General features: G+C 34.8%; 1 protein-coding gene and 1 long non-coding RNA gene across 2 annotated transcripts; both read left to right on the top strand.

The window, feature by feature from the left end:
- The first annotated feature begins 7,406 nt into the window (after positions 1–7,406).
- On the top strand, positions 7,407–9,086 carry LOC113702857 (uncharacterized). The gene is made up of 2 exons (XR_003451285.2): positions 7,407–7,812; positions 8,765–9,086. It is a non-coding gene; the product is annotated as an uncharacterized lncRNA (long non-coding RNA).
- A 1,007-nt stretch (positions 9,087–10,093) lies between these two features.
- Positions 10,094–12,781, top strand: LOC113702926 (BURP domain protein RD22). Its single transcript, XM_027224105.2, has 3 exons — positions 10,094–10,253; positions 10,368–10,467; positions 11,592–12,781. Exons 1-3 carry the CDS (start codon positions 10,212–10,214, stop codon positions 12,521–12,523), a joined length of 1,074 nt encoding a protein of 357 aa, XP_027079906.1. The 5' UTR covers positions 10,094–10,211; the 3' UTR covers positions 12,524–12,781.
- The last annotated feature ends 1,668 nt before the right edge of the window (positions 12,782–14,449 follow it).

Here is a 14,449-nt window from a genome sequence, read left to right as displayed (position 1 = left end):
AAGCCATGGTGTTCAAATTGTCAATTTGTTACAATCAACATCACCCCAACACATAATTAATCTGGACTGTTATTGTTAAAAAAGAAAGTGGCCCAAATTTGATGAAGTCATCGTCAATTCTCAGCAGATTGAGAGACAACGCATAATATGATTTGCATGTAAACCAGCAAACTACCTCATTAATGGTTGCTTTATATATCTGTTTTGTACTGTAGCGAAAATATTCAATACTAACGTTGAAGTGATAATTTTATTTTACATCTTTTAAATAACCTATGAAATTAACATTTCTTTTCTATTATTTCTCCTTTTTTTGAATATTTCCCTTCATGTCAAATCAACTATAAATGTCAGTGTTTCATTTTTAACGAGCGTTCTCCTTTTTATACATGAATCTCTCGGTCTAAGGGAAAAACAGCTACCACATTTCATAGTAGCTAACAAATGCAAAATCTTTTTTATGACCGAACAAGAATTCAGATTACACCCAAAAAAACAGAAAGAATTCAGATTACACATCAGAAGAAATACCCGAAGTTTCTATCAGTTTGAGTAACCTCCAAAGTAGGTGTGAAGCTGGGTAGTATATGTCATTAATTAGTGGAAAGTAGGACCATCTTCTGATATCCCACTATTTTTTTGTTATCTTAAACTTCATTTTGCAAATAAACATGAACTTGCATTATCGGGCAAACATTATTATATAACAGATTGTTTATTATTGCGGGCCAGTATGGTCATAAAATTCAATTTGGCTCGGCAACAGTACTTTGAGAGCTTCGAGAGTTCGCATCAAAAGAAAAGAACAAAATTGAAAAACTAACCCAAAATTTCTCTTCGTATCCATTGTAACAACTGTATGAATGAAGATACGCAAGGTGCAGTTTAATAATCTAACTGTCCCCTTTAATTTTGCGAGAGAACCGTCTATGAAATTGTTATAGCGCATTGGTCCTAGCCCTATCAGAGTAGTCATCACCCTTTATTAAGAGTTTGGCATACACTAGTGCCAAGGACACACACATGCGTGCAGTTTAAGAATAAATTAATTTTTATAAAATTTTCTCTACTAAATTATTAACTATCTTGGTAGTTATGCTGTTGGTAGTCATGTTGGTAATATGTTTTTAGGTAGTTATGGTGAAAATCATGTTGGTTATATATAATTAGATAATTAAGGAAAAAATTATTTTTTGTGAGGATAAAATTGAAAATTTAAAAAGTGACAAAAGAATTTATATCAACCCCCTTCCTCTAAAGGTGGCAACGAGTCGAGTCGAGTCAAGTTTAAATAGTGTTATACTCGAGTTCAAACTCGATACTATATAAGCCTACTCGAGCTCGACTCAAGCGAGCAGAAATTTGTGTAACTCGACTCAACTCAACAATATGCATTTCCAAAATCGAGCTCGACTCGTTTAGTCTCGAGCCTTAACAAGCTCAAGGGTTCAAAATAAAACTCGAAAAAAAAGGATCGAAAATTTATGATAAATTATCTAAAATCCTTGTTTCTTTTCTAGTCTTTACAATATTACATTTTTTCCATTTATGAATTTTATTGAGTAGATGACACTTATGGCAAATTACCAAAAACATAAACCTTTATTAGTCATTTCATACTTAAAATAAAAATATAATATAAATAATATATCAATAATCAAGTTACTTAATGAGCACTCAAGTAGCACAAATAGAGGCTCGAACTCGACTTAATATATGCATTGAGCTACTCGAGGTCGAGCTCGAATTCGATCAAACGAAGTTCAACTCGAGCATTTGACCGAACTGCTCGCGAGTTACTTGTAAGCTGCTCGACTTGCCAACAGCTACCTTCCTCCCACTTTATATATAGAATAGATGTTACATCTGACAAATGATGTGAAAACACATGCATAGTTTATAGCAATGTTGTCAATATGCTATAACTCTTTTTTTGTTGGCATGTACTGTTAATTTCAATTTTGGTCAAAACTAAGTTGGATTAATTGGTAAGAATGAACTATTTTCTCAAAGAAGGTCATGTATTTGAATTCAACTACCAATATGAGGGTTATGTTGGTTAGTTATGTGCAAGAATACTTATAAGTGACCTATAATCTTGTGGCATGCCTTGACTCATGGTAGTGACTGAAGTTGAATGTATCCAAACTTTTTTTTGAACCAAAAAAAATCAATTTTGGACTCATTGAGCCCCAAAGTTTCATATCTATCCCATTTATGTCTAAGTATTAATAGTTTTAAGAAGATTAACATAGTGTTTGTGCGTACACACCCACCCATACATCTATTAGTGAGCAAGTTAAATCTCACTTTGTACCCCAAATTATTACCCTTTTGCATATTGCAAACCTAAATTCTAATCTTTGGACACATTAAACTTTTTAACTTTGTTTTTGTCTATTGCTACAAACTTTGTTACGTGCAGTAGACATGTTTAAATTTTTATCTAATATGTGGCACACCCTGTCACTGTCAAATTTTAAAAATTTATTTTTTAAATCATTTTCTATCTGTGTTTCTATATATATACATCATTGATAAGTATATAAGTCGATGGTAACAAAATGAGTTGGACATACAATAAGATATAAAAGAAAGTGTATTAACCAACAACTATTATGACATCATTAGTACTCAAGCATGAACATTCTAGTCTGTTTTCTTATAATCAACTTTTAAATCATGTTATCTATAATTCATTAAACAGTTCAAAACATTACTACTATGAATAAAAAGTTGACCAGGTTTATTTATCGGTTAGTAAATCATTTGTGAATAATAGCCATTCACTGTTAATAACACCTAAATCAATGTCGTGCTCTGTTCCTCTATTGGACATGCCTTATCCTTTTGTTGGTTAAGCAAAATGTTCGTCATTGTAGAAATAATATAATAATTTACAAAATTAAACTAATAAAATTGACCAAGGCGATACATGTCTTCTGGGTTACCTTTCACATTTCTATAAAGTCTATAAATAAAACCAAACTAGTGCTACAATATGTCTAAAAATTAGAGTTTGGGGTGAAGATTTTTTTTTTTCTAACTAACTATTTATGGGTGATGGACATGCTTTGAGAAATTCATTATTTATCTCAAAACAGTGAATAAAAAAAGTCAATGTGGGATGGACATGAAAGATCAGGATACATTATGTCCAAAATTATAACTCAAAGTGCAAATTAAAGTGAGAATTAATGATATGTTAGCGGGTGCACAATGGAATTAGTTTTATCTTTGTAGCTATAGCGTCACAAATATATTACTGTGCTAAATGGAAATGGCCAATTATAAGTTAAGGATGCAAAATGAAAATTGACTTGCTGAGAAACTTATTAATTTTCTCAACACGATCGATTAAATAAAGGATCAAAATAGGACTAGAAAGAAAGCTTTGGTGCATTGTGTACAATGCTGGAATTGAGTATGTATGGTGAGAAATTAATAAAATGAATACATAGCTCTGTAGCATAGGTTTATTCACCCGAGCGGGTGAGTTATAACATTGATCTCGTGCTCGAGAACTCAGCATCGTATTCCGTATACGCTAACCCAATTTCCTGTGCATTAAAATTCCTAACTTTAAGTGCTGTTACCAGATATCCTAGTATACTTGTCTCAAATGTCAATCCAAACTTCAAAAGGGTTGTAGAAACTCGTAAACGAAAAAAATAAATAAATAATAAATTTAAAAAAAAAAAAAAAAGGCTGTGGAAACCAAAGAGGCATGCAGCAAAATCTTATTCAATAGTTTACAAGCGTGACAATAGTGAAAAAGGAGCCGGTTGGGATTACATACAATTTGATCCGGTTGTTGTAGTTTTAACATTATTTGATGTACATTTTGTTATATTTGTAGAAAAAGTGAGGTACATAAATAAAATATTTAGCTTATACATTACAAATCTAAATATATATAACAACTGAACCAAATTGTATAAATCATAACCCTATTGGCCCTAGTCCGACAAAGAGTAGGTCCAAACATCTTTCCTGTGTTGAAATCTGAGCTTGGGTAGGACTGATTATCAGCATAAAATTTTAGTAACAATTATCCACACAGATTACTTGTACAATTTTGTGATAGTGAAATGAAAAACTTAGTATTGTTCGAAATAACATGTTAGTTGTACCGAAATTACACGACATTATCCGAATATTAACCTGTCTGATAACTCAATTCAGCAGTTAAACTTAATGAATTCAGATCTTAACATATTCAAACCGGTTCACAACCAAAAATTGAACATTTGAATTAATTAAGTGGCTCTGAATTTTCTAGGTAAAACTTGCTTCCAAAATTAAGTAATAAATTATTCACTTTATCACTGAATATGATATGCACTTAAATATATTAGATTTAAGATCAGTTTGATAACATAAAAAAGTGTTGGAACTAAACCTTTTCAGACATTCAGATGTTTTGAGTGTTTGATAACTGAAAATCTATCTGCTGAACTTATGTGTATTTTTTTCAACACAATAATCCTAACTGAATGCTTAATTCTGATAAGAATCAATAGAATTATTTCAACTATCTTATCTTATCTACCAAATCTACCCTTGTTTGTTAATTATGTTTAAAATTCTTCTCTAATTTCTCTATCTAATGGTTTTCAGTTTCTCTTTTCTCCCTTTTCAATGACTTTCACATCTTCTCCGTACTCCTCATATAATATATTTCATCTTTTATATTAATTTGATTTAAAAATAAATATTGTCATTTTCATACCTAACAATTTTAAGCTAATTAAATCATAGGTTCTATTCTTTTTTGAATGAAAAGATATAAGGGCAAAATTATCAAATTAAACTTATTAAACATTCAGTTATAAAAATTTATCAAACAGTATAAATAGGGTTAGCATTAAAATTCAGACATTCATATATTTCTTTTTAGTGTTTAAAATTCAGCAAATTAATCGTTTCAATATTCAGATTTCAGAATTCAGACTTCAAAATTCGGATTCAGTTTTATCAAACGGAATCTTAATACTTAACAATTCAATAATATAATGGATTCAGATTTCAGATTTCAGACTTTAGTTTTCAGATTTCAGTTTTATCAAATACACCATAAGACTCCCTTGAGGCTTGAACTGCTATTTGTCTCTTTTTTTGGTGATAAAAGAGACTTGTGATTCTTAAAAATCCGGAATTATGAATTGACTACTTTGGCCCAATCGGTAGCTGCACATTAATTATTGAAAGATGATTGATCATTTAAAATTAACTCTTAGTTATTACTCCTTTTGTCCCACTTTGACAGTCTTATTCTCATTTTTCATCTGTCTCAAATTATAATTCATTTTTTGATTAAAGAGTATAGTTAATTGTTAACTTTTTAAAAATATCCTTATCTAATGCACTTTGTTATCAGTGAGTGTAGTCTACTATATTCAATAATTGTTTTGATTCATGTCTTGAATGGTAAACTTTTAATCAGTATTGTTGTTGTAATTAATATAAAGATTTAATGATTAGTCAATATAAAGATTTAATGATTAGTCATATTCCTAATATTATTAACATAAGGATATTTTAGAAAAACAATAGGTTAGATTTATTTTTCCAACAAATTTAACTAATTTTTCTTAAACGGTGTGAAAAATAAAAATCAAGACCATCAAAGTGGGAAGGAGGAAGTACAACTTATTTTGTTTGTTGCTCGAACTCACTAGTCAAGGAGCCAAAAAATATGATTGGTTAAATTATTCCTCACGTACTGATATGCTGTTTATACTTTATACAGAGCACTTGTTCTTTCCACTTAGCAGCCTACTAGAATTAACTTCTTGAATAAGATGGATAGCTGCAAGTCCTACTCAAAAGACATTTTTCCATGTTTCTCATTACCAAGAAATAAGTGGTAGGGTACTTGAAAACTCATGAAAGAGTACTGGATATAATTAATACTGCAATGAGTAAGTTGTCATGTATGTCACCACGATGTGTTATTCCAACAAATGGCTAGTCCCGAATTACAAATTTCATTAACAGCCATTTCCTAAATATACATTAGCACCACCAAATGTGTTGAAGTAATTTCATGACTATAGATACATGATGATAGTAAAATACATGCTAAATCAAATTGGTGGAAAACATAATTTAATCTGGACGGTTAAACTTGGTCTAATCGAATTTACGTATGTTTTGGACCTACTGTCTTTACACTAATTGTTTTTGTCTTTATACTACTACTTAGTATTTATCAACAAACTAACTCAGATTATTATTAGTTTGCCATCCTTAAAGTAACTGCGAAAATGAGTTTTCACATGTTTATTGATTATTGGTGGCGAGTTGGCCAGGAAGTGGCTTTAAAGGCTCGAATAAACTTCCCCATGCCCCATTGGTTCCAACTTCTTTTCTTTTCTTTTTTTTTGGTACGGCTTGTTTCCAACTTCTGAGTTCTCAGCAACTGGCCAATATGGCTCGTGGTCTTACCACTTGACCAATAGTGTCAGTGGTGATTGGGAACCTCCCCCAAGTTTGTGGGACAGTTTGTCGTAATTGTATGGTTAACTCTTTATTTGTACCCCTAAAAAATGTATATATATCTTTGCTGATTCAATGCCAACTGAATTAGCATAACTCCACGATGTGATCTTCAATCAATGATGATGGAAGTATCTATCAGTCGAGAGCATCGTGTGCAAATATTGTTCTTGAGAATTGAGCAAAAAGGATGATATTTGGAAATATTAAAAGATAGTATGTCCAAATGAAAGACAAAGATGCAGCAACAGTTTCTAGGTAGTAAACTGAAATTATGCCAAGAAGCAACAGGTAGCATCCTTTGCACTTGGATTGTATTTCTTAGTAGTGTTCCTAAAAAGCAATATCTGTACTACGTTCGTGATGAGAAGTATTTGATGTAAAAAGATTGTTGGAAAAATAAAGATGTATTTTAAATTCATACTCAGAGAACATTTCCAAAAACTGACAATTAAAACCAGGGAGCCATGCTAGAACTATGGCCTTAATAAGCAACCCATGTGTCTGAAAACTTTGAGACTTCTATTGTGCCATAGATATCAAAATGAGTCCCATGAAATGGACTAATCGATATATGCATGGACCAGGCTTCCGGGCTTCTAGCCAAAGTCCCTAATAGAGCTGTTAAGCAAAACAAGCAGCTCGAAAGCTCGTTAGAGCTCGGCTCGATAAGGCTCGAGCTCGGCTCGTTAATTTCAATTAACGAGTCGAGCTCGAGCTCGAAAAATACTCGTTTAGTAATCGAGCCGAGTAGGCTCGAACTCGCTTCTTTATCGAGTAGCTCGGTTGAGCTCGACAAAGAAGGGTATTTTTGTCATTTTAATAGTCAACAAGTAGAAATTTGGACTAGGGTTGAAAACTTGATATTGCATCGTTTCATTCTTCATTTCCGCCTCTCCCTCTCTGCCGCACCCCGCAGCTACTTGTTTTGCTAGCAACCCACAGGCCACAGCCAGCTAGCAACCCACAACCCTACCCACAACCCCGCAGCCCCACAGCCTCACAACACCGCAACCCCGCAGCCCCGCAACACCACAACCCAGCAACCCCGCAGCCAGCAACCTCGCAACCCCGCAGCCTCGCAACCACAGCCCCGCAACCCCGCAACCCGCAGCCGCACCCACAGCCCCGCCGTACTCCACAGCAAGCCGCAGTCCACAGCCGCAACCCACAGCAACGTCTGCCTCCACCGCCGCCCACAGACTCAACCCACAGGCCACAGCCTCTGTTTTCTGCCATTAACAACCGGTCCACCGCCGGGGCCAAAACCAGTCCAATTTGACTGGTTTCTCTAATCCTTCGTGATTTCTGGTAAGTCTTGTCTCTTTTCGTAGGTAAATTATACTAAATGACAAGAGTTCAGAACCTGCGATGTTTCGGCCCCCAAATCTGGTTTTAGGTTTCATTGCTGCTTACGGTTCAAAAACTTAACATGTGATGTGAGAAGGACTTAAATGTCTGGTGACCGTCTTCTACTTGCAAGGCTTTTAAGGATTTTGCATAATTTCTGTAATTTCTGTAATTTGCATAATCAATAATGACCCGTAATTTCTGTTCTGTAGTAGTTAATTTTTTAATTTTGTAATGTTTTTACATTCCAAAATGGATAGCTTATGCAATTTCAGAAAGAAGACTGTTGTCTTGGAAATCCAATTTAAGTTTGATACGTACAGACGTTATATTACACTTCAATTTTCTCTTTTTAATGTTTTTGACTGTATTAATTATGATTTATGAAGAATCCAAAAATTTTGTCATTCAAATGCCAAGTTGGGTAGCATGATGTTATATGGGACTGTTATGTCAGTGCTTCAAAGCTAAAGCTGCCAAATTTGGTTTCCAATTAAGAGTTTTCATCTTAGAGTTTAACCTCAACTCTGCAAAGCCTCTCCAAAGGGTGGTTCATTTTTTACTCACAAAGCCTTACGGGCTTAATTTGGACAGCATACTTCTCTTTTTTTTTTTTTTTTTGCCCTTTCTTTAGTTTCTTTAGTTGTTTGCTACCCACTAAATCAATTAACTAATAATTTATTAGCGACTAAATTAGTTACTCTTAAACTACAACTAATAAATTTATACATTCAACTTTCTATATTATAATTGACACTAAATATGTAAAGAATGTAACCCCCTAAAGTATAAGTTCATCACACTTTAGTTCTTAATCTAATCAATCACCTACTAGGAACTTTCTAATCATCACACTTTAGTTCTTAATCTAATCAATCACTTTAGTTGTAACTTTCTTGTTTTCATTTTGTAGGAACCACTCGATGTTTCCGAATCATCTACAATTGAAGAAATTGATCTTCCGGACATTTGAAGGCTGTTTTTTGGAATATGTGATGCTGTTTCTTGTGATTTGTAAAGCTGGACTTGTGAAGCTGTACTTTTTCTTGTGATTTCTGAAGGGGTTGTACTTTTTCTTGTGATTTCTGAAGTTGGACAATTTTTAAGCTATGTAGCAGTGTTTTTCATGGTTATTTGGCTGTAGTTTGTGCGTTTATTTGGCTGGCCATAACCTGTTATGGTATATTGGCTCTAATGAATGTTGTCTTGAATGGAATTAGACTGTAGTTTGTGTATTTGTTTTGTTTTATTCCTAAAGTTTGTGTTGGATGGATGTTATGGTCATATTTGTCTTGGATGAAATGTGGTTAGAGTTTGTGTATTGTTGAATGTGAATGCCATTGGTTGCCAATCCTAATATTTTTTGTTGATTTTGGATAGCCTAAATCTGGATATGCTGGAGTAGAACTTCGTAAACTGATTGTTCAATTGCGAAATCGAGCCTCAAAATCGAGCCTCGAGCTTCGAACTCGAGTCTAAAATCGAGCTTCGAACTCGAGTCTAAAATCGAGCCTCGAGCCTCGAACTCGAGCCTCGAGCTCGGATACATATTTCGAGCTCGAGCTCGAGCTCGTCCGAGCCCAGCTCGTTTTTGATAAACGAGTCGAGCTCGAGCTCGAGCTCGAGTCACATTTCCATTTTTCGAGTCGAGTTCGAGTGCATATCATAGCTCGTCTGTGCTATCGAGCGAGCTCGAGCTTGGCTCGAATTCTTCACGAGTCGAGCTCGACGCTCAGATACTCGGCTCGACTCGGCTCGATTAACAGCACTAGTCCCTAACATACCAATTTCCAATCAGAAGATACGTGTGATACAAAAATTTACGTGGTGCAGCATGCATGCAGAGTTCAAATTAGTAGGGTTAAGTATTAGCCTTATTAAATTTGGTGGTTGATCGTTATTAGCTAGACGATTCAAAAGTCCAACACAATAAGGGCCGTCCCATTCTATTATCCCTTGGTTCACTGATGAGCAGGGGGACGACACTAGATATGCCATATAGTCATTTCTTGTCCCCCTTTAAGGCTCTAACCCTTGAGAACGGAACTAGATAATATGGCTGACAACTTTCTGGCAAATTTGTACGAATATCGTCCATCCGTGTTTAATTTGTACCCCACATTCACATGTGGCTTCATTGCATTGAATGGCCAAAAGCCTAAGACAGTTGAAGCAATTAAACTGGTCATCAATTTAGGTGATACGTTGCTTTTCTCAAGCACCTAATTTTCATAATGTTCGCTTATAAATAATGATGCCAATTTACTCTGTGTTGTACATCTTGCCCTTCAGTACCACTTAAAAAAGTCCGTCTCAGTTCCAACCACTCTGCCCTGTGTTTTGTTTTTGTCCAAACTGTCATGGAATTGCTCAAGCTCCTCCACATTTGTACATTTCTTTCCGTGAGTATAAACTTCTCTTTTTCCATGAACAATATTGAATGTTTGCTAATTAATTTCTCTGGGAATCCCTGTTACTTTTCTGATCATTTTTCTTTGTACTATAACTTATGTCAGCTGGCAGTTGTGGCAAGCCATGCAGATCTTGATATTTATTGGAAATCCAAGCTGCCAAACACTCCTATGCCAAAGGCAGTTAGGGACATTCTACACAGTGGTTCGTCTTCCTTGGGTCATTTTTCGGTTCTTGTGCTTGTAATCTTTCTGCTTGTGGATTTTTTTGTATGTTTCCCTTAGAGCATGAAGGATATATATGCATTATGATTAGTGAGTGGTAGCATGCCAACGATTTTGACACTCCAAAAACATCATTTTGACTTGATACCATTTGAATAGAATATTTATAGTCGTAGCATGGCAATAATTTAAATAGCACTCACTACGTTCCAAAGCTTAAACGCTTAGATGTACAATTTTAGAACTTTTGGAGTTTCACTACAAATGCTCTTCACAAAACTAGAAATGAATTTGTTTCATCTTTGACAAAGATGAAAACGCATTCTCTCTCTCTCTCTCTCTGCCATTTTAGTTTCTTTCTTTCTAATTTCTTTCCAAGATTAATTACCAATACAAGTGCTATAGAGTGGTTTTACATCTGAAAGTGACTTTTCATATACAGAAAATGCTCCAGGTACTGCATGCGCATCAATTGTGTAATTTAGTAGCCAGCAACCACTTCAAACAATAGTTGATGGTGTCCTCTCTGAATTAAATAGTAGATGGTGACTTATACATAAAAAATAAAATAAAACATTAAACCAGAAATAGTTGATGGTGACCCCTATATTAAGTGCTTGAGTGGTTAGCTGTGCATTTTCTAGTTTTAAATAATGTGAGATACAAGGAATTTTTGCATTTGTTCTTGTCCACAAAATGATGTTTTGTCACCAGTTCACTATGTGGAAAAATTGTGAATGAAATATGGAAACTGAATTCCAACAAAAAATTTTCTAGTAGAGAATTTAAAGCTAGAAAGTGAAATCAATCTTCTTTCGCAAATATAGTAAGTGTATCAATTGCACCATTCTACTTTGTACAGTGACTTAAAAGATCACTAAAAGATACTTCAGATTACAACCTTCCGATTACTAATTAGCTATATCTTCTCCTTTGTACCCTCTATTCTAAAACTTTTTGATTAATCCTCACTAGCCTCAATCCATCTATTATAACTGAGAATATTATGCCTTTCTATACAAAAGAATTGGTACATGGAATTATAAAATGAGGTTCAGTTTCAATGACCTTGCTATGTATAAAGATTGAGTGATATTTTCCCAGAATGGTTAGAAGACAAGAGCACTTCAGTTGCAGTAGGAAAGGGAGGAGTAAACGTCAATACTGGGAAAGGAAAGCCCGCTGGCAGCGGCACCAATGTTGGTGTTGGTCACAGAGGCGTCGGAGTAACCGCCGGAAAGCCCCAAACCAGCGTCGGCGTCGGAAAGGGAGGCGTTATCGTTCACGCCGGCCACAAGGGTCGTCCAGTATATGTTGGAGTAGCACCAGGTTACAGCCCATTCAACTACTTGTATGCAGCCACCGAGGATCAACTCCATGATAATCCAAATGTAGCCCTTTTCTTCTTGAAAAAGGATCTCCACCGCGGGACAAGCATGAATTTGCAGTTTGTCAAATCATCAAATCCCGCAACTTTCTTGCCTCGCAAGGTTGCTGATTCCATACCTTTCTCATCCAAATCCATACCCGAAATTTTCGACAAATTCTCAGTGAAGCCGGAATCTGTCGAAGCTGAGACGATTAAGAATACGATAAAGGAGTGCGAGGAGCCAGGAATCAAAGGGGAGGACAAATACTGTGCAACTTCCCTCGAGTCCATGGTCGATTTCAGCACGTCCAAGTTAGGAAATAATGTTCAGGCAGTTTCCACAGAAGCAGAAGAGGACACCAAAGCCCAGAAATATGGTATTGTGGGTGTCAAGAAGTTAAACAATAACAAGGCTGTGGTTTGCCACAAGCAAAACTATGCCTACGCAATTTTTTACTGCCATTCCACGCAGGCCACCGAAGCATATGAGGTTACTTTGGTTGGAGCGGATGGAAAGAAAGCTAAAGCTATGGCTGTTTGCCACGAAGATACAGCAAAATGGAACCCAAAGCATTTGGCTTTCCAGGTGCTAAAGGTGAAGCCAGGAACCGTTCCAATCTGCCATTTCCTTCCTGAGGACCATGTTGTTTGGGTTCCCAAGAACTGAATTTGTGAAGAAAATCCTTGAGATCCCTCCTTTACTTTAGTCTTATCCATTTCGAGTTGTCTTTACTTTATGTTCCGTTCCATCGTAGCTTCAGTTAGCTTGGAGTTTGTAGCTCTGCTCATAGAGACGAGATGAGTGCTAAAACCCTGAAATACTTGTGTACTTCTGCAGCTTTGTCCTTAAAATTATCTGTATGAATTATGGTTTCCAGAGTATACCTACACCAGATGTGAATCAGATACTAATCATATTATTGCATATTAGTCTCTTTAGTAATTTTAGTTAGATGGAGTCCTTTTGCAGAAGTTTCTTCTAGTTTTTAATATATTGACTACGTACAGAAAAAAAAATTCTTAACAATCTATGGTTAATTTGCCTATCTCAACTTGATCTTGGTTAAGAAAATACAAGGGGAAGGAATTTTTCCACTCAAATTTCATTGCCTTCTAATGCAAGAAGATGAAAAGTTTAGTTTGAGGAAGTATTTAGTCAATGGTAAATGACCGTAAATCCCTTTTAACATTTGGTCCCAAGACAACTTAATTTGCCACTTACACTAATGATCAAAGCTAATCGAAAGATAAAAATTAGTTAAATAAGACAAAAAATCTCCACTATCCACAGAATATTTCAAAATCAAAGGACAAAGATAAAAAAAATGTCGTTCTATTATTTTTTTTTTCTAAGATGTCATTTTATTATTACAAAAAATTGAATTACAAACAAGATTTTACCTTCAAAAAATCTAAGGTGTGTAGAATGTGTTCATTACATGTACGGATAAGTGTAATAAATACATTCTAGAGTTTCTGCATTACTGAAATTTTAATAGTAATAGTAAAAGAACAAAATGTAGTCCTTAAGAAAGTACTAGGCAGTATTGAATACAGGCAGGAGGTTTGAAGGTATAAGAGATAACAACCACCCCAGCTACCAACAAACTGTTTGAATTTGAGTGGCACATTTATTGCAGCATATTACAATAATGAAAGTCGGCAAAATGTATCAAAAAAATCAGATCGTATACATTACTCGAGAGAAACAATTTTTTTGATTAAACAACTCACAAAATGCGTTGTCCGAAGTTGGAGAAAGTAAAATGTTCGGTCTTAAAAGAACAATTTTTTATTTGGTGTTAGAAAAAAATAATACCGGACGCACTTCTTACTTGTTATCTACTAAAAGGATGAACAATAAAAAATGAAAACTTAAATGTTCATGACAAATACGGTTATATAGTTCGATTTTATGCTAAAAAAAAAAAATTATACCATAACAAGAAAACCGGGATTGGATATGCACCATAATTTCACAACGCCAAACAGTTTGCTTTCAAACTTGCAAGCAAGAAAAGTATGAAAATAGTTAATGGCTTTCTGTGTATAAAAATAGTAGTTAATAGGTATGCATATAACCGGTTCCAACCATAATACGTTTATGTGATTTTTTTGACATTCTTCTGTGACTGAAAGATGATCATCCAAATCCTGTAGCTAAGCTTAGTAAAACTAGCAAACCACTTTGGATATACTTCAAGTTTGTCAGCCACATTAAGAGCAGGATTGATGCCATACGTCAAAAACTTGAAAAAAAAAACTACTAACTAATCGATAAAGATGACACCAGATTGCCATAAGCGTAAGGCTTAAAACTTAAGCTCTCAACTTCCAGCTGAAACCCTTTGTCTGATAGCATTGATCAAGTAAGGATTGACCATTATCAGATCAGACCAGACAGGATTCCCGTTTGCGTATGCAATTATGAAACAGGCATCTGTATCTCACACAGAAACGCGCAGAACTTCACACATGTAACTCACTGATACATTTGGCTCAATTGGCATTAATGCGTTTAAGCCACAGTTGGAAGTGATTAGAGCACAAGTCATCAGTAGAGATGATCTGTTGCTTGTCTGCTGACATTTTA

This window comes from Coffea arabica, chromosome 8e (assembly GCF_036785885.1).
Source record: "Coffea arabica cultivar ET-39 chromosome 8e, Coffea Arabica ET-39 HiFi, whole genome shotgun sequence".
Lineage (NCBI taxonomy): Eukaryota > Viridiplantae > Streptophyta > Magnoliopsida > Gentianales > Rubiaceae > Coffea > Coffea arabica.
The sequence above is the reverse complement of the archived record's forward strand: the minus strand, read 5'-3'. Positions and strand labels throughout refer to the sequence as shown.